The sequence below is a fragment of the Thamnophis elegans genome, chromosome 7 (assembly GCF_009769535.1).
Source record: "Thamnophis elegans isolate rThaEle1 chromosome 7, rThaEle1.pri, whole genome shotgun sequence".
In the NCBI taxonomy this organism is placed as follows: Eukaryota; Metazoa; Chordata; class Lepidosauria; order Squamata; family Colubridae; genus Thamnophis; species Thamnophis elegans.
This window is the reverse complement of record NC_045547.1, coordinates 31,029,627-31,057,608: the sequence shown is the minus strand read 5'-3', so window position 1 is coordinate 31,057,608 and position 27,982 is coordinate 31,029,627. Positions and strand designations below refer to the sequence as shown.

General features: G+C 38.1%; 1 protein-coding gene across 4 annotated transcripts; it reads left to right on the top strand.

Moving 5' to 3' along the window:
- The first annotated feature begins 14 nt into the window (after nt 1-14).
- On the top strand, nt 15-27,897 carry SUN2 (Sad1 and UNC84 domain containing 2). Of its 4 annotated transcripts, none has more exons than XM_032221251.1 (18): nt 15-289; nt 4,521-4,692; nt 8,160-8,356; nt 9,270-9,407; nt 10,549-10,644; nt 11,161-11,254; nt 12,079-12,149; nt 13,556-13,677; nt 15,518-15,733; nt 17,200-17,277; nt 18,283-18,326; nt 19,262-19,427; nt 20,015-20,230; nt 21,236-21,320; nt 21,859-21,974; nt 22,606-22,773; nt 23,680-23,772; nt 25,257-27,897. In XM_032221251.1, the coding sequence occupies exons 2-18, from the start codon at nt 4,559-4,561 to the stop codon at nt 25,371-25,373; spliced, it is 2,151 nt and encodes a 716-aa protein (XP_032077142.1). In that variant the 5' UTR covers nt 15-289; nt 4,521-4,558; the 3' UTR covers nt 25,374-27,897. The 4 variants fall into 4 exon arrangements, with proteins under 4 accessions (XP_032077142.1, XP_032077140.1, XP_032077141.1 ...); XM_032221249.1 differs by lacking the exon at nt 25,257-27,897 and adding an exon at nt 3,901-4,089 and having other exon boundaries at nt 23,680-25,250; XM_032221250.1 differs by lacking the exon at nt 25,257-27,897 and having other exon boundaries at nt 15-215; nt 23,680-25,250.
- The last annotated feature ends 85 nt before the right edge of the window (nt 27,898-27,982 follow it).

The following is a 27,982-nucleotide window of genomic DNA, read 5'->3' as shown; positions in this document are numbered from 1 at the left end:
AGCTCATGCTTGTGAGGTTTGACAGGCGCACGCAGGCACCGGAGAAGAGACCCTTCAAGGCTCTATTGTTGGCGCGCGGGGCGCTTGCCGAGGCTTCGAGTGGCTCGAGCTGGCAACGGCAATTTTCCTGGGATTCATCAAATCGCTTAGAAAGCCCGGCTAACTTCGCCCGCTGAGGAGAAAGTCCCGAACCTCTTTTGAATTTTTCTATTTGGGTGCGTGTGTGCGCTCGTGTTTTTGTTTGGAGTTTTCTTTTGTGCGTCTCTCTTCCGAAGCCGCTTTGTGAAAGGTAAATTTCGTGCGGTTAAAGGCGAGAAAAAAAGCAAGCGAGTAACGGGAGAGTATTTCTTCCTCTCCTTCCCCCCCCCCCTTACTCTGTCTGTGTGTAACGCTGTCGGTTCTCCCCCCCCCCCCCCTCCCCAACCCTCCCCGTCCGTTCTTGCGGTGCCACTTTCAAAACATCCCAGGCGATGTGAGCCATTTCCAGCCCGGTCTCCTCCCACATTGTCGGTAGGGATTACAAGTCCCATCTGCCACGGACATGCATATTGATGCTGGGGATGATGGAGCTTGCCCCACGTTTTGTTGCGCTCGTCTTTCCTACCGCTCTTTTTTCTTTCTTTCTTTTTTTCTTTCTTACGGCGTCTTCGAAGGTTGCGGCTGCATTTCTTCTACCTTTCTGGAAATGCGACTGCTTATTTTTATCTATTTGTCCCCCTCCAAAATCAGGCTCCGCTACTTTCGCTTCCTTCCGGCAAGCGAGCGCAGCGTTTGTTGCCCTCCTTAAAAAGTGGAGAGCCAGCTGCAGGCTTGGAAGTTTTCGCCGAAGATAATAAAAGGAGAGACCAGGAACAGGAATGGGGCCGGGGCGGGGGGCTGCGAGTGAAACAAATACGTCCCGATCCTAGGCAGGTTTGTCCGGATCTAAGTTTCCGTGCGTGGATTTGTTTGTCGTGTAACGACCGTGGTTGCCGTTGAAAAGTGCGAGGCAGCCGAGTGGATCGCTTTAACGGAAACGACGGAAACGGTTTGACAGTTTTGCTGTCGTCTTAACCGTTCTTTTTCTTTCGTGCCTCCTGGCCTTTCTTAATATTGGTACATTGAGAAGTTTGGTACATCAAAATGTAGGTTTGAAGTAGCGAGGGATGATGAGGTTAAATGAACAGTTCTGGACATGTTTAATTTATAAAGAGAAGGAGGGAGAACTTGACGGTGGGAGGAGAAATCACGCCTCCTAATTTGGAAATCTTACCCTGGAGAGACCCAGATTCAAATTCCTCTTCTATGATCTTGGCTTATTTACAAGTCAGCCTAACCTATTTTGCGGGATTATTGTTATGAAGGAAAGAATTTTGTTTTCAGGGAAATGCAAGGAAATAATCCTGTGTACTGTTTTAAGCCACGGAAAAGGAAAAATGTGGGGTATTTATTTAATGTTACTGAAACTCACTGAAACTCCCAGGAGATTAGTGGTGACATATTGTGTATCACTTTTACCCCACTTATTTTTGCCTCAAGTGAACCGTCTGCTGTAATCTCAATGAAAAATATTCGCATTTGATTATATGCTGATTTCTGCAATTTTAACTCAGCATTCCCGAACCACATAACCTGTTTTCTTTAGATTAAGAAAATGCACATGGTGCAGCTCAAGTACTAAAACAGATGACAACTGTTATTCTCATATGAGGGGAGGGATTTCAAAATTGAAAGTGGGAGCAGCTTGTGAATGAATACAAGACAGAATCAAAATGCAGTCTGAATTTCTGTATGCAATGCTATTCTTTCTCTCTAATTTGTCTTCTTTAAAATGTTCTACTTTAGCAAATTGACCTTGCTGTTGAAAACAATAAGGCCATTTTTGCTCCTTGGGTCTCAGTAATTTTCTTTCTCAGAGGTTGAAGCATACAAATTAAGGGGAAGATGGGGAGAAGAACAGATCTGAAAGATGTGAAGGAAAGGAGGCCAGCATGTCTCCTGGGGTAACATACTTGATTTGAGTTGAGCTGCCTAGGGATGGATGTGCATCCTAATTGGAATGAAAAGAAGCATTTGTATTTTCTTTTACTCTTGGGAATTTGGACAATTTTTTTTTTGATTTTGTTCGTTGCTTCCTACATATTTGTGTGCACCAGCGGGGATAACATGAGAAAGAATATGTGTTATAACAACAATTATAATTAGTACATTATAATACAATTAGTAGCTACTAGCTACTAACAACTAGCTACTAAATTTGGCCTATAAAGTCCTGGCCACCACTAGTGTAGCAGAGAGGGATAATGCAAGAGTCTTTTGGTTTGATATAAGGATGGTTCAAAGCAATGTTTCTCACCCTTAGCAACTTGAAGATGTGTGGACTTTAACTCCCCGAATTTCCCAGTTCAAATCCACACATCTCAGAGATGTCATAGTTGAGAAACTGGTCTGGAGTTTTGCAATCCAGGTAGAATGTTGGAAATAACGAAGAACAGGAGTGGATGTGGAGAATGGCAGCAGCATGGCTTATGACTAAGCAAGGGAAACCCTCTTGTCATTTGACTTGCTGAACATTGGAAACATTTCCCAGAAGAACAGTTGTGTTGTAAGAGTAGAAATGCAGGCTGAGGCATGATAGAAATATAATTAGAGAATTAATGATGTAAATGTTGATAAACAATTGTTGGCGAGCAGACCTGACTTGATTTGCTTGTGGCAACGAGCAGGGAGGCAGGTTTTTTTTAACTGTATGAAGTGAAGGATAGGCCCAAGGTCAGATCTTGATTTTCCTATGTGGTTTTTTCCCCCCTCTCAGCAGGCAAATCTGCAGGGTGACTGACTCTGTATAAATATAGTTGTTGCTGTTGCTGTTGCTGCTGAGGGTGGGACTTGACTTAGTTCCAGACCAGCCTTGTCTTGGCTGGGCTATGAACTATATTTTGCCTTGCCCAAAAGCTCTACTGTTTCCAGCCGCATTTGGTTCATGATGCTCTGATGGGAGTAGCTCATGAATCTATCAGCGGGCTAGAAATTGAGCTCACATGCCAGTGGCAGTTGAAATGTGACCCTGCAGTGTAGTTCAGTGCAAGAGCATCAGGTATTAGTCCCTAGTGCCTTTTGATAGCAAAAAGAAATGAAGAAAAATAAATCCTCAAATCAAGCTGAGATCCTGATAAATGTAGACAAATACCATGCTGGTTTATTGGCAATACTACTGAAGTAGTTTGCCCATTTTTGTTTCTGTTGTTACTATTGTTTATTTACCAAATATATTTGTCTACATCTATCAGGATCTTAGCGTGTGCAGATGACTGAGAAAACATTTGAAGTTGTCACTCAGGTCGTGCAAAGATGTGCCTGCCTTATTTCAAAGAGTTACTTCATTAGCTCTATCACATTTTTAAAAGGATTTCTTTCAAATGATTTGCATAGTCTGAAGTGATATGGGTTATTTTTCCTTCAAGTCAGGATTTACTCTTGATGACTGTCTAGACTATCCCTGCACTTTTCTTGGCAAGATTTACCAGCTTCTAAAGACTGAGAGTCAGTAATTGGTCCAAAGTTGCACGGCTAGTTTCTTGCCTAAGACAGGTCTAGAACTTACAGTCTCCCAGTTTCTAGTCTGCTATCTTAACCAGGACACCAAACTGGCTCTTCACAGACTTAGTAACTCTAGACAATCCATGCCCTGTTGGTCATTGTTTCAGAAGTATTTCATTATCTAGACAGAGAAATAGAATGACTACAGGTGGGCAAAAAGCAGTGGGAGTTGAAGTTATGAGGGTGCCCAAGAGATGCTGCATAGATCTGGGAACACACGGGGTGGTGCAGGTTGGAGAAGACACAAGAGGGGTGGCACAGATTGAGCCCACAGGACAGTGACATGTGCCAGGAAGTATGTATTTTCCCTTCCCTTTCCAGCGGTAAATGGCTGTTTCTGGATGGGGAAAGGAATGAGGGATTGCAAGACTGGCTGGAAAACTGTCACAGAATGTTGAAAATGAAAGTCATATGACCACAGCTCAGCAGCCGCCAGCAGCACTGGATCAGCCACAGTGTTCCCATATTTCATCCCCTCAAGACATATAGATCAAGGATTGGACACTTTCTGTAAGTTAGCCTATTTAAATAACTTGGCTTAAAAATTGTTGTCCTATGATTCACCAATTTGTCTAGTTAAATGTCATGACAGTGATAGTTTTAGTAGTGTATAGATTAGTTACTTTAGCTAAAGGGAACTTCCTTTTGTCATTAGAACAATGGTACATTTTGGAACATGTAAGCTGGGATTCTTGGAATTGAGTTTTGCAAAGGATTCTGAAGATGAGAAAAGTGGAATATGAGCAATAGCAAGATCCCAGTACCTATTTCATTTAGGTAGTCTTTTTAGAGGAATTGACTTGGCCAATAGGAGAAAAAATGCTAGCTTTTGTGAACTTTTCTTTGGGATTCAATAAAACTGTTCAATCATAAACTATCTTCATACTACTTATATCTGATGTAAGTCCTGATATTTTCTTTTTTGTGCTGCTTCCTCTAAGAACCTTGACACAAGTGTGGAGGCGGCTCTTTTTTGGTCATGTCTCGACGAAGCCAACGCATTGGTGGAACTTTTCGCAGTTATCAAAGTGAGGATACTGGGAACAGTAGGATCAGTGGAGGAAGTTCTCTGCTAAGTGGGCCTCAGCCCCTGTTTACAGATAATTCAAACAGGTAAGTCAGAAGGTAGGAAGGGGGAGACTCCCCCACGTATGCTATGTATGAATTATAAGGTTTCTTTGTCTTTTGAGTGGTAAAATTAATTCATTGTTGCTGCTTCCATACTTTCAGGTTGAATCTGATCGTTTACCACTGCCATCCCCAACTTGTTATTCATTATCAATGTCAGATACAATTCCCATAATTATTAGTATTATAATTCAAATTATTTAAAAGGCAGTAGAATAGAGAAGGGTCTGTGGCATGAAGTAGAAATAAGATGAGGTATTTTGAACTGTAGTACACTCAGAGTTGTCTCATTTTTTTATAGAACTCAACTAAGCTCAGATTGAATTCAAAACTTCAATTTTAACAGACTTTGATTTTTGTATTTATACAATTCTGTCTCACTTTATATAAAGAGATTTTCCTGTATAGTACTAAAGATTTGTCTTGTGTTAATAGTAGCTGCTATGATCGGATTGTGAAGTAACAGCAAGGACAAATCTGGCTCTAATTAGAACAAAGTGCATCATTAAAGATTGCACCAAACAGCTTCTTAATTTGCTTTGTCCCTTCTACATTTACAAATAATGGGTATTTTAAGACTTTTCAAGATTTTCTTTTTACATCTAGTACTTCATAGCCTATTTTAGTACAGTAGTTGCAGTACACAAATAGCCAATATATAATTGGTTTTAATATGCAAGTTTGTTTTTTAAATCAGTTTCCCCCAATCTGGATGGATTACCAGTCCTTAATTTCCATATAATTCTATCTGTAGTTGCCTAATTTAGTTGTAGATGTGGGGTTGTAGCCTAGTACTCCTATTGTCAGCAGAATAGGGAAGGCTACTTTAAAGCGGCTGGAAAGCTCCCATTCCCATTAGATACTTTGATTCTTTAAAAAGAGAAAGGAAAAAGAAATAGATAAACATTGTAAGTGCTACAGTTAAATTAGTTGGCATTGCTGGTATCATAAGACCTGATTATTATACTGTATGGCTCATGTTCATGCCACTATGTGCCATTTGAAATAGTAATGGGAATTGTAAATGGAAAAAAATAAATATTTTCTCATGAAAATGTTATGTTATTTGTAGAGTGTGCAGGCAATTTCTTTATCATAGTCTTGAATGTTCTTACTGGAAACAACTAATGACAAAGAAAAACCATAAAAACATGTTCAGTTGTATAAATGGAACTGTAGACAGAGGCACAGAAGAGAGTTAGTGCTATAGAGAGAAGCCATTTTTGGATGCATAATTCATTTTATTTTTGCCTCAGAGAGCTAGTTTTAGTACAAAAATGCACAAATACTTGCTTTTCTTACAAGTAGCCATAATGAAAGATGGGGTGGGGGTGGGGGGAGAGCTCAACCTCCCATCATGCACCATATCAGTTGGGAATTGTAATTGCTTCTTAGGAGAACTTGAAAAATAAGCTGCCTATGACCTTCATGTCACTATTCATAGCCCATTTTTACAGCCCCATTGCTCCTCAGAATAGCCCTGAAAAAATTCTGAGCACAATTTTGGGAGACAGGCCTCAAGGAGAATGAAAAAGGGGCTCTAGAAAATGATTTTGACTTTGCCCAGCCTAGTAACATCACTGTCTACACACTGCAGCAATCCTTACAGGTGGAAAAATATTCACTTTTACAAAGTGTAATTTGTAGGAGGCAAAATATTGTCATCTCAGGAGCAAATGGCTTCTGACTTTTGAATAATCAGCCAAGACGTCATTTCCCTCATAGCTTTCTTTTAGGCTTCTGTTTGCCACTAATGGGAAGATTTCCCTTTGATATGATTTGCCAGAGTGGTACTAACTTCTTCAGCTCTGTTTCTTGCTTCCTCATAAACAGCTCTAACCACATCGGAAAGCAATTGTTGCTGCGGAATAAGCAGGCAGGAACAAGAGTAGGCCGAGTATTCTATCTGTTGGTGCGTTGCCTCCGCTTGATTAAAGAAGTGTTGGTAGATAAAAAGGATGTTACCATCTGTCTGTATTACTCCCACTTCCTCCATACGCATGAACTTTAAAGAAAAATGTTATACTCAGAAAAAGCTGCTTGTGCTATTTTATTCTCTTCTTGGAGTGTGGCAAAAGTGCCAATGTTTGGAGAGCATCCAAAGGATTGTTTTATTAATTCCAAAGCTAGCAGGTTACAATGAGTCATTGGTCTCTTGCAAAGAGCAGGAACTGCAACATTACATAAATCTTATGTAGAATGTTGTTCAAATGGAACTGAGCGTGGAGCTACATAGAAGAAAACCCCAAATACAAAACAATGGCTTTACAATTAATAAGAAAACAAGATAACCACAAACCAGGTATACTACTGTTTATGAAATGTGAAATCATTAAAGATGCATTCCTAGAAAGAAATACTGTGTAGTATTTTTGGTGTATAAGTTGAGCCAAGGCTTTGCTTGCTATCCTAACAGTCAACTCTGCATTCACATCCAGAAATAAGGAGGCACAACAGCTTATATTCTTGTGTTCTGGCTCCACTCAAGGACTGAATAGTGTAATAATTTAATAATTGGCAGACACATATTACTACAGTTCAAGTCATTATTATAGCATGGTGCATGATGGCTACTGGAAATGTCATCAACTGATTCAACCCAAGTTCTTATTTCAGTTCATCACAGGAGCAAACTACATGCTTTTTAAAATTCTCTGCAAAGCAAGGATTTTGGATAGTTCTAGTTTCCTCCTGTATTCAATATGTCATAAACACCTCACGGGCTAGTTCTTGAGCTCCTAGTTATAATATAGAGCAGTATTTCCTAAATTGAGGTCTTCTGGATGAACTGGAACAGCATCTCTCCTGGCCATACTTGTTGGGAATTTTGGTCTCCACGTATTTGGAGGGACCCAGCTGGGAAATTTGCTGTAAAGTGTTTGTGGACAGGGAAATGGCCTCATTTGCTCAACCTATTACAATTGTTCTGTTCCGTAAATGAAGTTGCACGTGGCTATGTGGAAACATATAGCCCCACCCATCCCCAATAGGCAGTTAGGATGAACTGACAGACATTCTTACAACTTTGGTATTAAACAAGGCAAAATACAAAGCAGACGAAAAGGAAATTAGGTTAGAACTCATTAGGTAATGAAAGATGCAGTTGTTACATCACTGTAACCTTTTCCAGTACAGTCTCATTTACATGCAATGGGATGACAACTTCCAGAAATCCCAGTATATTTGAACCTTGTACCAAATATATTTTACCACTTATTTAGCGTGATCAAGTTCCAACTTGCAATATCCTTAGGAAAAGATTGCTTTTCTCCTTTCTTATCTCTTTCCCATTCAATTCTATTGTTAGGATGTGAATTCTATTAAATGGTAGGAATTTATTAGTGTTATTTCTAAATAAGAGCACTTATGCATGTGTGTACAAATGCATTTTTATGTTCTTCATCTAACTATGTACTGTCTTATCAATATGCCATTTGTTTCTTCTCCTGCAGTCGAACCCTGAGAAAGAAACCAAGCAGTGTGAAACGTCTGTCTCCTATACCTAGTCTAGGGATCAGTTCTGCTCCCCATACTACCGCCTACTACAGTGAGTCTGTCATTAATGAGTCTTATCTAACTGATGACAGAGGATTTTCTCTTAAAACTAATGTGGCCTTTGATGAGCCATTGGAAAGCAGTTCTTATTGGAGTAAGTATTTCTCTGAAATGTTCTGTAGTTTGTATATTCTATAATATATGGATGGTACTTCCTTGGGAGAATTTAAAATAAGCTGCAAAGCAACAAATTAGCCCTTCAGATGTTTTTGAACTAGACTAGCAATTCCACTTGGGACTAATGAGAATTGGCATTTGCAACATCTGTAGGACCACAAAAGCTTTTTATTCTTATTGGCTCTGCATAGTCATTGTACAAATCCCCAATTGTTTTTCACCTGTTACCTAATCTTTCAATTAACCCTGGCCTGTAGTTAGCATAATTCACACCCAAGTTAGAATATTCTTCTGCATAATCTGGCCTACATGAACCTATTTCCAATTTGATGCTCTTGGAAGATAACATTTGGAGTAAATGTGTTAGCCTTTGGGATCTCTAAGGGTCCTTTGTTGTGACTTACACTATTTATACAAAATGGTTCAGAGAGTTCATTCAATCTTTATTTGTTGTATGCTGTCAATATATTTTTGACATTGTATCATTTTTTTCAATTGATGCAATGGATATCAGCCAAATGATTTTGGAATATTGTTCTGGGTGATGAAAGTTAGAAAGACTATTCTAGGGAAGCTGGTTAGTGGAATTCTCAAACATCTAATCAATTAATATAAAATATTGCAGTTCTTCATGGTGATGTAATCCATCACCTGCATCAACAACAATTATTAAATATGAACATGAAGGGAGGGTGGTAGAATTCCAAAAATATACTCAAGGCACAAGGAAGATAATATTTAAACTCTCCTGCAATTTTTACTAAATGATATGCTTTATTTGAGCTTGTCTAAAGATGATAGTATCTAGTTTCGTACAAGCTTTTGGTAGGAAATGTATAAAAAAAAAGATTGAGTTTATTTCTAAAATAAATGTTGTAATTTGTGGTCAGGTGAGGATCTTTCACCGAGAAGGAGAAGAGGTATAGGGGGCATCGAGTCCAATAAGAAAATCAATGGATTAGGAGACAAGAAGACATATGACACCTATGGTTCTTCATCTGGTTATTCCTCTGAGGATGACTACACAGGTATTGGGAAGTTCTGTGACCCTAAGCAATCAGACGAGGCTCCTGGAGGAAAAACATTGGGGAAATAATTTGTTAACATCATTTACAGCCAAAACTGATTGGCTTGGTAGACTAAAGTAAACCATCAGCTAACAAAAGGCCTGATGAACTCCTTGACCTGCACATATTGAAGTTTTCCTTAAGGATGTGCATACTTAAAGCCTGATTGCTGGTTTCATCACAGGTCCTTGTTATTCCACTCATCACAGAGGAAGATGCTTGTCTGTTACTTTTTTTATAAAAATAAGGAAGTTATAATATTTTTCAGTTTGTTCTTTAAAAAACAGCTGTTGCAAAACTGATCTGCAGATTGGTAAAGCAGAGAGAGTAGTCAATAGTTACCATCTCCATACAGTTGGCAGAGGATGAACTTAATTTATACAGAGGAAAGAGTAAGAATCATGGCTGAAGCCTGCTTTCATAAGTCAGACAAACTTGGCCACCAAAACAGTACAGCTGTTAATATTTTATTTCTGTTTTAGATAGATAAAGTAACTGGAGGAAACCACTGGATCCAATTTGACTAATTCCTGGGTTACAAGATTCTTACCACAGAATCCAATCTGGCTCAGTCACCAGAACCAGAGATTTAGTCTTCTGCGCTTTCAGACTCATGCTGGAGTCCATCCTCAGGGAACTTCTCTCTAGCAGAAAATATGCTTTGGTCTATTTGGTGTGTGGTATTTATATGGTGACTATATAGATTTATATTTATACCACACACCGAATAGACAAAAGTACACAAAGTTCCCTGAGGATGGGCTCCAATATGAGTCTGAAAGCTTGGAAGACTACATCTCTGGTTCTAGTGACTGACCCAGATTGGACCCTGCAACGTTATCCTGGGACACATAGATTTGCCTTCATTTTTGCCACAGAACGTGGAGTATGCATCAGCTGTGACCTCTATTAACTGCATACAATGCTTTTTAGGTAGGATGTGGGAGAAATCGCTACCTTAAGACCACCTTTACCTGTTGTTAAGCTTAGGGTAAGGTGAATGTGGGCCATTGTCAAACTGGGGCAGACAAAACAAAGAAAAAGAAAAAAGAAAATCAATGATGACTTGTTAGCTGACAAAACTATCTTCTGCTTCTTGCAGGTGGGTCTTCCATGGACCAGAATACATCCAATTTTGGGTTCAAGAGTGTCCTCTCCAAAGTAGGGTCCTTCATTTGGTTGGTGCTTTTAGCCCCAGGTAAATGGAAAGAAGTTTTTAGAAATCTGATTAGTTATTACACATGTTAAAAAGGAAGCTATATAGCTGTGTTTATGTCTCTGTACTGCATTTTCAGTACTAACTTATCTGATATGGACTTCTTCAAAATAATGCTGAAAATGTTCATTTGGAAGGGATATAGAGAATTATATTAAGAGATAGCCAGAGGCTTAGAATCAAGCATCTGGAGAAATTCTAATTCTTCAGATTTATTCTTTGAGATTAATTTATCCAAGAATGCAATTCAACTTGGAAAAAAATTATTTAATATTTTGAATAATTTTTAAACTGTCCAGAGACATTGGGAGTCAAGGGGCATATATACAATATGTGTAATTAATAATATCTTGTGGGTTTTGGTAAACCATCATTTATGCTATTGAATGTGGAAATAAGGCTTCTGAGAAATTCTGTTGTAGAGGAAGGGAAGAGATGGAAAGAAAGCTGAGCAGTTACTCTTTTAAAAGCTGTTCTGGGTTGTTGTTTTTTTTGCAGGACGGTTCTTTGGTTTGTTATACTGGTGGATGGGGACCATGTGGTATCGTCTAACAACTACAGCCTCTCTCCTGGATGTCTTCATTTTAACACGGTTAGTGAGAATAGAATTTGAAATATAAAAGGATGTGGCTAACTGGTTCCTGGATGGACTGGAAAAGTAACTGAAAGGGGGTGGGGGGAATAGAAGAAATTCCTGCAGGTGCACAGCTTAGAGTATCCCCAAATTCATCAGCATTTAGAATGTGTGTGTGTTTTTCTGCTACAGCCGTCTTTCATTAATAACTATCTAACCAACTAGACACTTCTCATATGCACAATCCAATAGCAGATGCTTAAGAGTTGTAGGATGGACTTAAAAGTTTGAAGTGGCCCAACTCTACTGTGGTTGATGATTGGGTTTACACATTTTTCTAAATATTTTTTCACCATTCAATAAACTAAGAATAACTGGATTCATACAATACTAAACCATATTCCATGCAGTTTACAAACTATACTACAATAGCTCAATCTACCCAACACATTAAGTCAAAAAAACACAAGCAGACTAGTTTCATAAAAACATTGCACGTTGGCTTAGCTGGTTGGATGAACCTAGCTATTATAATTAGTCATCTGTGGCTTATATTTTAGTATATTATAAGTTTGTGGTTAAGTAAACAACACAGTACAATATGTGAACCAGGTCTATCTATTTTGATTACTTTCCAATGTTAACTGCAGCAGTTATATTTGATATGATGTCATCATGCCAATAATGTAATATGAAGTTGGGGTGTAAACTTCATTTCATTGAGGTTCACATCACATGTTCTATTTTCATTGGCAAGCTGAGGCAGCACTGTTTTGCTTATAATGCTTGATTTTGCCTTGTATTAACAGTTTGTTCTCTCTCTCCTGTTGTTTGGGTTTTAGGAGCTATCCAGTGTTGAAGAAGATAATGTTGTTTATGCTTCTGCTCTTGCTCCTGAGCTCTGTTGGTTATGGTGAGTTTCACATTTGCCTTTGTCTGTGCCTCTTAGAAAGTATGAGATGACATCACCCTGAAAGGAGTATTATTGTACATCTTATATTTCAACATGTGATTCTTTTTGCAGACTTTTGCCTTACATTGTGCAACTGTTGAGAAGGGAAGAAAAAAAATGGGGGAAGGGAAACATTTGTTAATGGACTCCTATTTTTTTCTGTTAAAAATTGCTTCCTCTATTAAAAAAATGTACTTCTGATTAGGAGAATCTGTTGTTTCTTTCATGACACTTGAGCAGATAAACTCAGCTAGAAAATTTTAATTAGGAAAACAGCGACTAGGAAGAATTGGGAAGTCTTTCCTCCCCCGTGTACACTTCTTGTCTCAGGAAAGCATTCCACTCAAGCAGTGACTTGTCCCAAACAAAATGTGATAAAAATGTTTATTGGTACAGGTCTGGAATCGAGTGAGTCCAAAACCTTGCCACTCTTCCAGATAAGCACTTAAGAGATTCTTGCCTTGGCTTTAGAAATATAGTTAACAATGCTGAAACTAATGCTACTGTGCAATAATATGAATCAATTGTCAGGGTCTTATTATATCTTCATTCTATCAAGTGACTTTTAAAATATTAGCCCTTTTTTAATTGCTGGCTTCTTTGAGAGAGACATGTGGGAATGAGTCTCACAATCCAGCTAGGAATAGTTGTGAGAGGAATTCCGGAGCCATTTCTTAAGAATTATAGGGCTTTGGTGTTTCTCTGATACAACTGGAAGCTGAACTGAGGAGGGCTCAGAGTTCAGAGCTTTGCTTCCCAGTGTGGTTGGTGCTAACACCATTGAAGGTATCACTTTTTTTAGGGTTTGTACACTATGGCTGCTTCCTTCTATGTTATATCTTCTTTCCAATTGCAACCACAGCTCCATTTGATCAGACAATATCCATAATAACTGCTGAAGAGCTACATCTAATGGCTAGAATCACTTTGCGTGGAAGACCAGAAAAATATAAATATAATTTTAAAAAACGCTTTTAAGAATTACATCCATATAGCGGTGCTTCTCAGCCTCGGCAACTTCAACTCCCAGAATTCCCCAGCCAGCATGTATCAGCAATATGATAATAAAAGGAACTTTATGATGTTGCTGATAACAGTATTAGTTCTTTCAGTATCTGACCTTTTTCTAACTATTCTCTTCTAGAAATATAACTGTGTGTAAACTTCCTGAGGGTATGGTCCTAAAAACAAATGAGAACTTAAAAATACAGAATGTAACACTGAACTCTAGAATTACGTTTGTCAATATCTTGAGTTTCATTGAAAGCAATCTGCCAGCCGTCATATTTATAATCTTCTGGAATATACTCTGCAATTATCATTTCTCATTTTTTAATTTGATTATTCTTCTTTTCTAATTATTTTAGGTGCATGGTATTTTTATCCCTTTGGGCTTCAACCTTCTATGTTTTCTTGGGGAACGGTGAAATTATTTCCCTCTGGCACCAAGAAGGACCAAGAAATGGGAGAGACTGCTGTATTTTCTGAGGTGTGTATTATGTGGATTTAGAGGGGTGTTTATAGAGAATATTCATGTTGGATATCACCTATTGCAAAATTCTCATATTTGCTGAGAATTACACAGTGTTTTAAGAGGAATCACCAGGATTTCTTCATGTCATAAATGTAGCACAGACACTTAACCAGCTTAATGTTATTTTGGTAGATTCTTTCAGACTGAAAGGTAGTATGTCATGGCAAAAAAAAATGAATTAGGAGGGCCCTAGTTTGAATATTGTTTTTGACAAGGACTTAGTACATGGTCTTAGGCAAGGAATATAACCTCAGCTTCAAATCCTTCTATTTACAATTTAAAATACTGATTTGATCTAGAAGGATATTCCGCAAATGTTAACTATTTAATGCATCTTCAATAAGCAATAGCAATGTGCAGTATGATATAAATATCAAACAAGAATATGTATAAATCAGTGAGGAATTTAGCTCTTAATTGGTTTGTAATCACATTTGTTTAATGAAAAGAAGGACTAGGGGAGACATGATAGCAGTATCAGACCCCAATATCTCAGGGGTCATCACAAAGAAGAGGAAGTCAAACTATTCTCCAAGGCACCTGAGGGTAGAAAAAGAAGCAATGGGTGAAAATTAATCAAGGAGAGAAGCAACTTAGAACTGAGGAGAAATTTCCTGACAGTTAGAACAATTAATCAGTGGAACATCTTGCCTCCAGAAGTTGTGAATGCCCCAACACTGCAAGTCTTTAAGAAGATGTTGGATAGCCATTTGTCAGAAATGGTATAGGGTTTCCTGCCTAGGCAGGGGGTTGGACTAGAAGACCTCCAAGGTCCCTTCCAACTCTGCTATTGTGTTGTATTGTATTGTATTGTTTGCTGCCCATCTCATTTTAAAGTGACTCTGAGCAGCTTGCAACATTAAAAGCCATAAAACCATAAAATATAAATATTTCTAAAAGCAATAAAAATAGAATTACAATCCAAAGAAAATTTACAGTTATGGGGAGGAATGAGTGGAGGGAGGGGAGAGGCGATTCTTAATTCATCAACCACTTCCAGTGTGATGCTCTCCTGTTGGGTCCCCAAGTCAACTGGCAGAGCCAGGTCTTCAAGCCCTAACGAAAGGTCAGATGGGAGCTGATCTCACCTCAGGGGGCAGGATGGTCCAAAGGGCAAGAGCCACAATAGAGAAGGCACCTCTCCTGGACCATGCCAGCTGAAATTCCCTGATTGATGGGCCCGCAGCATGGATGGGCAGGGAAGTCCATTGGGATGAGATGGTTCATGAAGTAACCTGGTCCTGTGCCATTCAGGGATTTTAAAGGTAATAACCAAACCCCGAAGAGTACTCGGAAGCAAATAAGCAGCCAATGCAGCTCACAGAGCAGTGATGTAACATAAGCCATCTTAGGGGCCCAAGAACTACCCACACTATCATACTCTGCACCACTTGTATTTTCCAAATGCTCTTCATGTAGATGATAAGGGCTCAAGTGACTGAACACAGACACTGGAATCCAGAAAAAGCCACACCGGGAGGGGGTGTGATGTTAAATACTGTAAATATCTCTATACATCTCAACGTAAATATTAATATAATATAACAATCAATAATTAAAGTGAATCATGGAAATTATACCAGGTCTTTGTGTTACATATTGGAGCAACCTGGAAACCAATGTAATGAGCAAAAAAATTATTCCTTTCACTTTAGTCCACAAGTGATCCAGGTTTCTACTTTTTTTATTGGCTGCAGTTCATACATAACATCCTGCACAATTCTGATCTGGAGATTATTAAACTCTGGATGAAACTTCATTATTTTTTTCTTTCATTTTGTCTCTTGATTAAAAGGCCCAGCAACAGGCTTTGTCTCGTCTCCAGGCACTGGAAAGACGTTTTGAGACCCTGGAAACTGCAGCTTCTATGCTAGAATTCCAGAAAAGAAAGAACACAGAAGGTGCCACCCTGTCTCATGAGGATACCCTGGTGCTCCTGGATGGGCTGATGACTCAGAAAGAGGCAGCCATGAGAGAGAAGCTTGGCTCAGACATAGATCTTCATCTCCAGGTCAGGGAGCAAGGAGGCCAGTTGGGACTAAAGGAAAGGTGCACTGTAAAAACTTGAATTATTGTGAACTAGAGCCACTAATTGCTCAAAGAATGTTAATTTCCAATCTCAAACTATGTATTGGGACTCTAACTAGAAGCTTATCAGACATGGCAGTTCTATTCTACCATAATCTATTCTAAACAGACTCTTGGTAGTTTACCATAAAATAAAATATAAGGTATATAATACAAAAAAAACAAATACCTAAAATACCTAAACCACTAACAACCACTAAGTGATGAGATGGTTCAAATACCCTCTGGACGAATTCCATCCTCAACTTCTGGAAAGTGAACAGCATCAGAGCTACAGTAAAGAAACCTCCAACTGTCAGGGTTCCGACCGATGTCTAATAAAAGCAGGAGCCTCAAGCAAAGTTTGAAGAAAAATCCAATTGTTTATTAGGAGCACCATGTTGGCAAGGACTAAGTGAAGCCAGTCCTGATTTCACTCAATTCATGCCTTGCCTCTGACCCTGTTCCCCCACCCCCACCCCCAGGTGCGTCATCAGTCACATTCCCCAATGAAGCAATTTCACAGGTCATAGAAGTTACTACCTCTGGCCATTGGATCTCTGTGGAGATGGCCTTGACTTCGGCCGGCTAGGATGTGTTTTGTTTTGACTGAGGTATGAATTCCTCAATGCAGCTGTGAGGTGTGATTCCCCAACTCCCTGCTTATGGCAACTCGGGACCAGGTCAGGAAAGCTTCGTGAGTTGACACCAACAAAAGGTCATACCAGAAGGCTGGCCCCACCAACAAAAATGCTTCTGACCTTCAGCCCCATTGACTTTCACAAAATGGTGAACAATTAATTGTTTCTTGTGGCATAATCAAAATGGTTGGGCCAATTTCAGAGGAGAGATTCAGTCCTGCAAGTAACTTGAAGGTCTTTATAGGTTACACCTAGAGTTTGAAATTGTACTTGGAAGCTAATGGGAGCCAATGCAGGGCCCAGAATGTAATTATAATGTAATCCTACCAACTACCACTGGTGAGCACTTGGGCCACTACATTTTGCATTCACAGAACCTCAACATTTAATAAACTTGACAAAAATTTCACAAGATAAAGAAATGCTAAGATCGCGCTGATATTACCTGAAATCTCATAAGAACTCAGAATGAGATTGCCACCATTTCATAAAATGTGTTTGTCAACAGGCTTCTGGTATCTGAAAATATTGCTGTTTTTTGGCATAAGAACTATGTACAGTAATGTAAAAAAGTTAGAGTCTAGATGAACAGAAGAGAGGATTGCTCTTTATAATTACATCTTTGAGCTGAATTCATTTTTATATGTTAAAGAAATTTGAAACAAGTAAAATTTAAAACACTGTTTCAATTTAAAGGATACCTTTACTTTTTTAATCAGCATTTTCCCCATTCATTAATTTTTGTGTTCCTTTTTTTCTTTTTATTTAGGATAAATTGGATGCTTTCCAATCCCAGGTGCAGAAGGATTTTGACAATCTCCTGAAGAAAGTCTCTCAGACTTCTGAGGTAGGACTTGTGTAGCATTTGTAATAAAGTGGACATGATGTAATGGTATGACAAAGCCTGTTTTACTCTGAAGAGTTTATGCATGTAACATGTCAATATTTCAGAGGTGTTTTTCAGAACTTTTTGAAACATTTGGCAACACTACTGGGCATGATCAGTTAAATGTTCCCATTTAAATGTGAGACATATGTATCTTATCCTATGTACCACTGAATTTTAGCAGACTTAGTCCTTTTAATAAAACTTCCATTTATACAAATAGTTAGCTGTTATTAAGGGCAATGGTCCAAAACGAATGGTATCTTAAATTCAGTCTCTCTGTGCTGTCCCAAAATTTGGGGAGTTTGGTGGTTGGGGGAATTGGAAGGACTGCAGTGGGTCTGTTTATTGAAGCAAAGTCAGTACTCATGACACACTTGTGGAGGACTGATGATTTTCTATCTTTTTTACTAAGCATCGTAGACTTGAGTTTTTCTTTTTCAACCTACATTTAGAGGTTAACTACAGTTTCTTTTTTTCTGCTTCAAAATGGTGGGGAAATATAGTACAAATGTTCAACCATTATAGCAGGAGGTTGCTCTGGCGGATTATACACTGTGAAGATGGGGCTCATAGTCTTGAGGTGCAAAAGCATCGGTTTGTCTATTCCTGGTTTAGCCTAAATCCCTAGAGAGTCTTGACTTACTTGAGTGGGTTACTAGCATTTGTTCTCTTTTTCTTAGCCAGCTTTGGGAGATCCCAAATGCAACAATAACCTATATTTGATAACCTATATCTAACAGGTGTACATGTCAGGAAGCTATCCTACAAGTAATTTAGGAACATGAACTGGTGTAAAAGTGGCTCAGAGATCAACCATACCTCTCCCCACTTTCTTTTTCTTTTTTACCCCTTTATGTTTTGTTTCATTTTAGCTTTTAATCATTTGCCTAAGATTTCTAAGAAACTTGAACGCTTATAACTGATACAAAATCTTGCCTATGCTGACTAGAGTTTCTCCCACAGCAGGTGGAGGCCCAGACAATTGAGAAAACAGCTCAGTGGCAAAGGTAATTTGAGTACAATGAGCAAATCATGTTCCTATTTCTGGTGAAAAGGAACAAAGGAGTCGTGGAATATTTTTACACCTTGCAGGAATTGTTATTCTAAAAAAGCATTTTAGCACTTATAACATTCAGTGCATTTCTACCGGAACTATTACTTTAGGATAATCATTATTAGGGGATTATTTTAATTGAGGTTCGACTTAACTTTTCTCCCTGTGCTGATACCATACTTCATTTCAAGAAGGCACAATAAGCAAGAACATTTATATCGCATCTGAGCAGGATACTGTTGTTTCTGTGCTATGTTTACTAAGCAGTGCTGTAAGAATATACATGCAATAAAGTAGTACATGGAAATTTAGATTTTTTTTTAAAGAGAACTATGTCTTCCAATTCTTTGCAAAAAAAATATGTTCATAGCCAAATACGATTTTAGTAAATTGGGGATTGCTCATATTTTGTATCTACATTCTTCTCTGTACATTGTTGAATTACAGGATTATTAACCCTCCAAGCAGTATTCCTGGGAGCTGGGGTTCAATACCCTATGGAAGATACTGATTGCCCATCCACAAAAAGCTAGATGTGTATTTATTTAAAACATTTTTGCTTTGCTGTTTAATAAACAAGAGCTCACAGGGCAGCTGACATAAAACTCATTAGCAAAGCTTAAATTGGCTTTTTTCCAAAGTTGCCTTGCTATGATATGAGATTGTCCAAGAATTTCATTTACTATGAAACTGTAAGATATTATTATTAAAGATTAAATGCACAGTTTGGATAACTGTTCATAATTTGAGGATTAAAACGTTTAAAAGTTCATACCCTTAAGCTAGCTTTTGATAAACACATTTGAAAAAAAGTGGATAAATACCTTTTATTTGCATTGGATTATAAGTAGCACCTCAACATTCGTTCTGTTTTTTCCTCTTTCAAAGCTCCATAAAAGAAGACCTAATGAATACTTTCCGAAAGGAAATAGAGAAACTGGAGGACCATCTATCAAGTCTGAAAAATGAATTTGGGACTTTAAGTTCTAATCAGAAGGCATTGTCAAGACAAGTGGAATCTCTTCCAGGGCAGATCAAGGAAATGCGAGAAGATGTGAGTTTCCCAATGTTTCCCACTTTTAAATCAATTTGTTCCCAAGGTTCTTCCACTTGTGGTCCTGCCCTCTAATTGTCTGCCCCATTTCTCTTCCCTCTCTGATGATTCAAGGTGCCACTTAAACTTTATTGGAAGGAAGAGGTTATTTGGGAGCACTAGTATAAATTGAACAGACCATCTCCACGTTTTGTAGATCAGCCAGGTCTTCAACAGTATTACAGAAAAGGCAGGAAATTCCTCAAGTAAATTTAGGAAACTTTATAGAGTTAGGTTTTAGACCATATTAACTAATCCTGCAGTGAGTTATAGCAGGCATCACTGTAAAAATTATCAAAAAGTGATCCATCCATGACAACATCCCTAGCCAACAAAAACATTTCCTATAGATGATGAGACTAAACAAATTTAAGAAGGTATCAGATTAAGGAAGATCTGTTCTTTAAAAAGACCGCAATAATTCAAAAGGTCTTCTGAAATAGACAATACACTGTCTATCTCATTTGATATAAAACCAGACATGATACGAAGAGTGAGGATGGAGGAATAAGATGTTTATCAAATTTGTTCTTTTCTTAATGATTTAGGTGGAAATTCAGTTTCCAACATGGTTTAGCCAATTCCTGTCCCGATCTAGAGAGGATAAAACTGGAAAACCTTTTGTCCAGCATGAAGAATTACAAGAGCAGCTACGCAAATTGGAGCACAAGATCCTTGCCAAGATCTTGAAGGACCAAGAATTGTCTGTGCAGGATGTTGGAGTCACTCTTCATAAAGAAGGAATTACAGGAGTGACTGAGGAGGTTTGAGGATGTCTTTCCAGTAGATCTAAGAGAATCATCATTTAATATGTACTGAATAAATGGATGTTTATATGAGATGTTCTTGTGCATATGCAAATCTAGATTGTAAGACCTGCTCTGTGATTTACATGTGCATTAATTGCACTGTTTTTATTTGAATAAGTTCCAGAGTTCCAGAATTAATAGCACTTAGCAATAGCATTTATACAGCCTTCTCTGAGCTAGTGAGAATCGAACTGCCAAACTGCTGGGAGTCAGCAATCAGCAGAATTAGCCTGCAGTACTGCATTCTAACCATTGCACCACCACGGCTCTAAACTACCATTTTGTGGCATTCTGCTATTAGTCATAAATAGATTCTGAAAACTCACCCTACAGAATTTGGACAAACACCTTGGGCAACAGGGAGAGGGATGTTAGCCTTATTTTTTTTTTTCTCTTGACCTCTTTACTCTTCCCATTTATTGCAGATAGACAATACATTTTATACAGCCTTCCCTGTGTCCTTAAACTAACCTCAGATGCATGAAGAAGACTGTTCCATCATCAGTTTTATTGGCTTCTGTAGAGGAGAAATAGAGATATATGCCCCTTACCTTGGTATCAAAAGGTTTTGACTTAACTTTGCTGAAACGCTATCCTGACCAGGCTTGAAGCCACAAAGTTGAGGGCATAGCCTTCTTTCCTTATTTCTCACCCTATGGAAGGGCAACACTTGTGAAGCATTTTCTGGCTGTTAGCACAGGGATGCACAGTCTTTATATCTCTCAGCTTAATTTCAGTTCCCTTTACACTATATACAAACAAAAATAGATGATTTCAGATGTTTATAAGAAACTTGTTTCTTGGAAGAGTGAGAACAGAGAATAGGTGTCCCATCACTTTGTGTGCTCCAACTCCAGCTCTCATGTGATCCCTCAGGTAAATCACCCTGAGAGAATGTGACCCTTTTTAAGTTGTATCCCTTTAAATATTCTTATATTAAATCTTGCTGTCTTGTTTCAGCAAGTTCATCATATTGTGAATGATGCCCTGAAGCGCTACAGTGAAGATCGCATTGGAATGGTTGATTATGCACTTGAATCTGGAGGTAGGTTATACCAAAAACAAAACAAAACAAAAAAAACACCCCACACAAACAAGTTTCCATATCAAGAAACCAGAATTATTTTGGTCAGTTTCATCTATAAGTTTAAACATTGGGGGTGGGGAGGCATGCGTTATTTGGTGTGTGTGTGTTTTGAATAATAACTAATTCAACTAAATTAAAACACAATGAAAAGGGAGAAATAACAGAAGAAGCTAAAAGTTCAAGAAAATGGAAGAAAGTAGAAAGAAGTAGCTTCTAATATTCTTCACAGAACTTCTAAGTACAATCATATTGTAACCTCTTTCTCTAATGTTACAACATAAAGTGTGCTGCATTTTCAGGCTTATTGCTTCACAAAAGCTGGCAACTTTTTCTTACAGGTTCATTCTCTGCAAAAAAAACCCTTTTTTTTGCCAAGAATGAAGTATACAAACATGTTCTAATAGTCTAATACCAGATTTCTAGTTCCTCATTTACAGAATGATTTGGGGATTAGCATGGTGCACAACTTATCTTCATCAATTCACTTTGATTATAGGAGCCAGTGTTGTCAGCACCCGGTGTTCAGAAACCTATGAGACCAAGACTGCACTTCTTAGCCTTTTTGGCATACCATTGTGGTATCAGTCCCAGTCTCCAAGAATCATTCTACAGGTATGGGTTCATTTTCAAAGGAACAATAGAACCACTGTCTTTATTTTCACTCCAGAGCATTTTGCTTATGTCTCCTATTTGTCACCCAGTTTACTTCCTGTGGCTTTTGCTCCATTATGGGGCAGACAAGTTTTTGAAACAAGGAGAATGTTTCTTCCTTTCTCTATCATTTATTGTAATCACTATGAGATATTTATAGTTACTTTGTCACCTAGTTCATTCAAGAAGGGAAGAAGCTTCTCTGCAGTGTGTTATTTATAAACTAAAGAAAGTTGGAAGAGGTCCTTTGCCTGATAAAGATAGAGACAGAATAATTCCCAGGGTTTAAAAAAAACATTTAGGGAATGATAAACTTAGTTGGATGTTGTCCTATTATTTCACTGGGAGCAAAGCTCCAAACATGCTTCTAGAGGAATTTTTGCTAAAATTCTTTTACATTTCCAGTTTTTATTTTGAATAAGATGGTGATTTCATAAGGTTAATCTGTGAATTTCTGTCAAAAGACTGCCCAGGGTTTGTGATATTCTTTCTTTTGGTTGAATAGAGTATTCTTGTGCCTTGAGAGAAATAAATCTACATTCAAGGATTTATTCCTTTTACCTAACATTCTTGTTTGCCTTATTTGATACAGCCAGATGTCTATCCTGGAAATTGTTGGGCTTTCCAAGGCTCCCAAGGTTTTGCTGTCATCCGCCTTTCAAGCAGGATCCATCCCACTGCTGTGACGTTAGAGCATATCTCCAAATCGCTTTCCCCCAGTGGAACCATTCCCAGTGCCCCCAAGGACATTGAAGTCTTTGTAAGTCTGGCAACAGAGCAGGAAAGAGCAAATTATAGTGACCTCGTCCTGGTAAAAGGCAGATTTTCCTCCAATCACAGGGAAAACACAACCCATAACTGTTTAAACTAATTATATTTATTAACTAAAAGCCAAAATAAAATAAAAATTCAATACAATAAAACAATATAAAATATAAATACAATAAAGTAAAAGAAAAATAAATGTAATGTCATCCATCAATTATATGTTTATAATGATCAGACCTCTTTTTGCTGTTGGTTCTATACAAGTAGTCTTCAACTTACGATCACAACTGAGTCCAAAATTTATGTTACTAAGTGAGAAATTTGTTAAGTGAGTTTTGCCCCATTTTATGACTTTTCTCACCACATTTGTTAAGTGAATCATTGCAGTTCTTAAATTATAACATGGTTGTTAAGTGGATCTGATTTTCTCATTGACTTTGCTTGTCAGAAGGTCGCAAAGGGGGATCACATGATACTGGGACACTGCAACTTCCTTAAATGCAATGGTGGGATTCAAATAATTTAACAACCGGTTCTCTGCCCTAATGATTTCTTTCAACAACCAGTTCTCCAAACTGCTCAGAAGCTTAACAACCAGTTCTCCCGAAGTGGTACGAACTGGCTGAATCCCACCAAGATCCAAATGTAAATCATTGACCACGGGGATGCTGCAATGGTCATAAGTTTGAAAAATCATCCTAAGTCACTTTTACTAAACAAACTCTTGCAAGTTGAGGACTACCTGTATGTCCCTTGCCACTTGTGCGTTTTATTTTGGCTCACAGCTACACAAGTAGCTATGAGCCTCCCTTGCCTGCATCTCTCATCATGATTTTTCTAAACTCCTCAAGGCTTCAGCTCTCTCCTTTCCTATCCCCATTCTCACTTGTTTGCTCAGGGCTTAGAGGAAGAAGGGCATCAAGAGGGCATCCTCCTTGGGAAGTTCACATACAATCAAGATGGGAATCCTATCCAAACATTTCACTTTCAGGTAAGAAAAAGGACAAGAAATGGGGGTGATGGTAGACCAAGGGCTTCAGAGCCTGCAGGAAAACTGGACCTTATTTGCTGTTCTTATTCAGTACTGAATGGGTTTGTGAATAAAGCCTACTAGTGTATCTTTTATTTATACAACCTGGCCCAAATAAAGAGCCTGTTTGTGAAATAAGTTTCAAACAATAAAATATAGGGATTATAATAGTAGTTTAAGTATAACTGTTTTGGTCTCACTGTGTTATTACCTCCAGAGTTACCCAAGGATTAGCCATTATAGAGGCAGCAGATGGATTTTCCTAACATTTTAAGGGACATAGCCCAAGAGTCTGCTCCTACTAAAACAATAATAATCATTAACACAATCAAACATCCATATCTGCCTGTCCCTGGTCCTTGGGAAGGATTTGATAAAAGGATAAAAATATCAAATACAGTCTGAACATCTGGCTATGCAATAAATTATAATACAGTGAAGAAATTGATCATTCTGCCCCATATGCTAATATCTCCTGGTCAAAGAAATGGACTTTAAAGCTTTCCCCAACCCAGCGCTCTTCATATGTGAAAGATTAGATCCGCCACTTTCTCTATTTAGGACAGTGATGAAGAAATTGATCATTCTGCCCCATATGCTAATATCTCCTGGTCAAAGAAATGGACTTTAAAGCTTTCCCCAACCCAGCGCTCTTCATATGTGAAAGATTAGATCCGCCACTTTCTCTATTTAGGACAGTGATGAAGAAATTGATCATTCTGCCCCATATGCTAATATCTCCTGGTCAAAGAAATGGACTTTAAAGCTTTCCCCAACCCAGCGCTCTTCATATGTGAAAGATTAGATCCCCCACTTTCTCTATTTAGGACAGTGATGAAGAATTATAATTCAAGCTATCTGGTCTGCACAGGTTGGGAAAGAAGGAAGGCAGGTTGTACCCTTTTGTCAATGCTTGCAGAGTTCTGATAGTGATGCTGAATTAGGCATTATATTTCTATAGATGATAGAAACAAATTAAAATCATGTTTGAGGTCTTTCCTATTGGTTGTTGGTAGAGGCATCTTTAAAAAGTTTATTTATACATTTGAATGCATGTACCTTGCATCTTGCCTTTAATTTGTGGCTCCCAACACTCCCAGACTGCATAATCGATTTTCAACATTTTTTAAAAAAAATAAAAAATGTGTGCACCAAACATTTAAGAACTTATGGCACCCACTTTTTCCCTTAAGGTAAATCATACCCCCAAAAATGCATGCTTTACTCTATAACCAAATATATATTTTAGCATCTCCAGGGAGAAAAATAAAGCCCATGGCTGAAAAAGTGACATACTGCTGTCACAACAGAGACATGTTACTGTTCTCCAGGCAGTAAATGCATGTTTGAAGTAAACTAGGCCAAGCTGAAGGAGCAATCTTCCAGCATTCTATGTGGGTCACATTTTTAAAAGTCAGCCTTTTCTTTTGTTTTCCCATCCTCAGGATATAGAGAAAGAGGCAGCCTTCCAGCTGGTGGAGCTAAGAGTTCTCAGCAACTGGGGCCATCCAGAATACACCTGCATTTACCGTTTCCGTGTGCATGGGGAGCTGGTCTCATAACGTCTTCTTGCACCACTAGCTCTAAAGTCACCTACCTCAAGATCTGCACTTCAGACTGTGAAAGACAGTTGGGAAGCAGTGCCAGGATGGCAAGCAACTTGGAATGGGCAATATATCTTTTTTGCTATGTTTCACAGAGACAGGATGTAAGCTGTGACTCTCCCTGATCAGTCAGCTCTCTCCTGGAAACAACACTCTTCTGAATGCAGAGGAAGAAAGAGGCCTTTTGGATTTGGTATTTTATATTTAGTTCTTCTTAAAGCAGATTTTTAAACATATTTAATCCAGTTCATATTTACCCCGTCCTTTATACTTCTCCAAACCTGATTCTGGTTGTTCCTTTAAAACTCAATTTTCTGGGGACTGAAGGCATGTTTAAACAAGCTAAGCAATGCAGAAAAAAAATGGCAGTGACATAAGGTTTGGTGTGAAGTAAGGCTATATTAAAGCCTTTGCCAGATTCTAGGGTCCTATTTAGGCCCTCATTAGTGTGTTCTCCCTCCTCCCAAACCTCAACCTCTTCATAGAAAGGTGCCTTTTACTGTGCCTACTCTGAGTGGTTCTGGGGGATACAGAAGGTGTACTGGAAACTGTGCAGTTGAAAGTTTTAAAAAGTGGTGTTGTAACTTTGGTCAACTTTATATCACCATCATATTGTGTGGAGGCAGGTAGAAGAATGTTTTCATGAAATCTGTCACGGATGAGGATTGTAGACTTAGGGCCATTCCTCTTCCTGTGTAGACAGGATTCCATGGGAAGCAGCAATGCAAAGATTCAAAAGCTACAGAGAAAAATAGGGGATTGTTTATTAGGGAACTGTGATGTGTTTAGAAATTCGAAGCTGCAGTTTTGAAGAATGGGAAAAAAAGAGTTTTTCTATGAGGAAAATAGTGTAAAGATAAATTAAAGTTATTTGTATGGATTAACTGTTAACACATATGTCCCAATGTGCAGTATTTTGTTTCTTAGAAAATGAGATAATATTGTCAGGCCTTCACACTGGCCTAGAATCAAATACACCAGTTCCTAATAAGAGGGAGATGGTTGCTAATGCCAAAGTATCCATTATATTCAGAGATGAAATATCTCTGAATATTGTTTTCTTGAATATCCTATATATTTTGCAACCGTCAATATTACAATATTGGCTCCAAAGACAAAAATTGTTTCTTATTGAATTCTGTCTTTCGACCTGCTTTCAGCAGACAAGTTGCATATTGTAGTTCACAAAACGTTAAAAGACTCTTGAGTTGATTTCAACTCCTGATGATAATGTAAATATATCAGAAGCCGTCATGATTTGAACTGTATATGTTGGAAAGGGATTAAATGCTGTTTTTAAGCTTGCATAACATACATATTAATCTCATAAGCCATTAAGAGTAGCAGGAACATGAACTTCTAATGTACCACAACCTTATATTTCTAAGTTAATTGAATTTTTAGCCATTTATTTGAATAGTTACATGAGACAGAGAAAGTTCAACTAAATGTCTATAATAACTTGCTAAACTTAATCCCATGATCACTAAATAGTAAATAAAACTGCTATATTTCCACAATTTATATAGCAAAATATAAGCATTAATCAGAGTCCTGAGATGGCATAATTTTTTAAACATTGCTTATGGCATGAAAAAACAGTCTCCCCCTTTAATAGAAAACAAACACAGCAAAGAATAAAACAGCAAGCCAAGAAAAACTACGTATCTCCCTGTTATGCTAATTGTTGATCACAGAAACAATTTTACAGATAGAAAGATTTTTAAAACGGTGTCCTTTTTCTTTGCTTGAAAGTGTCACACTCTATTTAGCTGCTACCCTTTGTAGTGGAAAAGCTTTGTACTTAGTATAGGCTTATGAAAAGAACATTTTTCTTTTGACTAAATGGATCGTCTTTGAATGAAATCTCTGCTCAGTAGATATAGCCTTCTGGGATTGTTGCCTAAATAATTCCTCCTTCCACCCTTACTTGAGAAGGAAATAGCTATACATGGCAAAAGAGCATGGAGACTTTCATGGGTCTCAAAAGATCCAATTTTTCAGACTGAAATAATTTTGGAATCAACAAATGCTTCCTGTTTTAGAAAAAATGATCTAAGGGGAAGACATACAGCCTTGTCCAACATTTCCAATTTGGGTCCCTCCAAAAGGTCTGTCAGTCTGTCAATTAATAGTTGACATTGACTTGATGACCCCGAATTAATCCAGATAGGTTGGGATTACCAGAACAGAGGTCAGATGGGGGAAAATAATCTGGCAAAGTGAATATTATCTCTATTCTTGACTGCAATGGTTTTTATTATTTAAATGAAGCCACATAAACATTTAGGTAGGTAACCATACTGACAACTGAAGAGAGAATGTAGAGATATCTGGTAGCAGGCTGGAATAGTGCTCTACACCAGAGTACTGTAAATGTTGAATGTCCTGGGTTCAATCTTTGATATATGTGGTTAAAGTTAGGAAAACAATCTCCAAATGATTGTTGCTACCACTATCCAGAGGAGTTGCAGCATTTCTCTTGCAGCAGAAAAAAAAACCCTAGTCCAATTGGGTCAACTGGTTCCTTTCATCCCTAAGGATAAGTGACAGTGGAGTAGGCTGGG

What these genes read in the sequence shown, in the direction of transcription:
- SUN2 (XM_032221250.1), top strand. Translation starts at nt 4,559, where the DNA reads ATGTCTCGACGAAGCCAACGCATTGGTGGAACTTTTCGCAGTTATCAA. An exon ending in GATGTCTTCATTTTAACACG is followed by an intron (nt 11,255 to 12,078) that starts GTTAGTGAGAAT and finishes TTTGGGTTTTAG; the next exon opens with GAGCTATCCAGTGTTGAAGA. An exon ending in TCAAGGAAATGCGAGAAGAT is followed by an intron (nt 19,428 to 20,014) that starts GTGAGTTTCCCA and finishes TTAATGATTTAG; the next exon opens with GTGGAAATTCAGTTTCCAAC.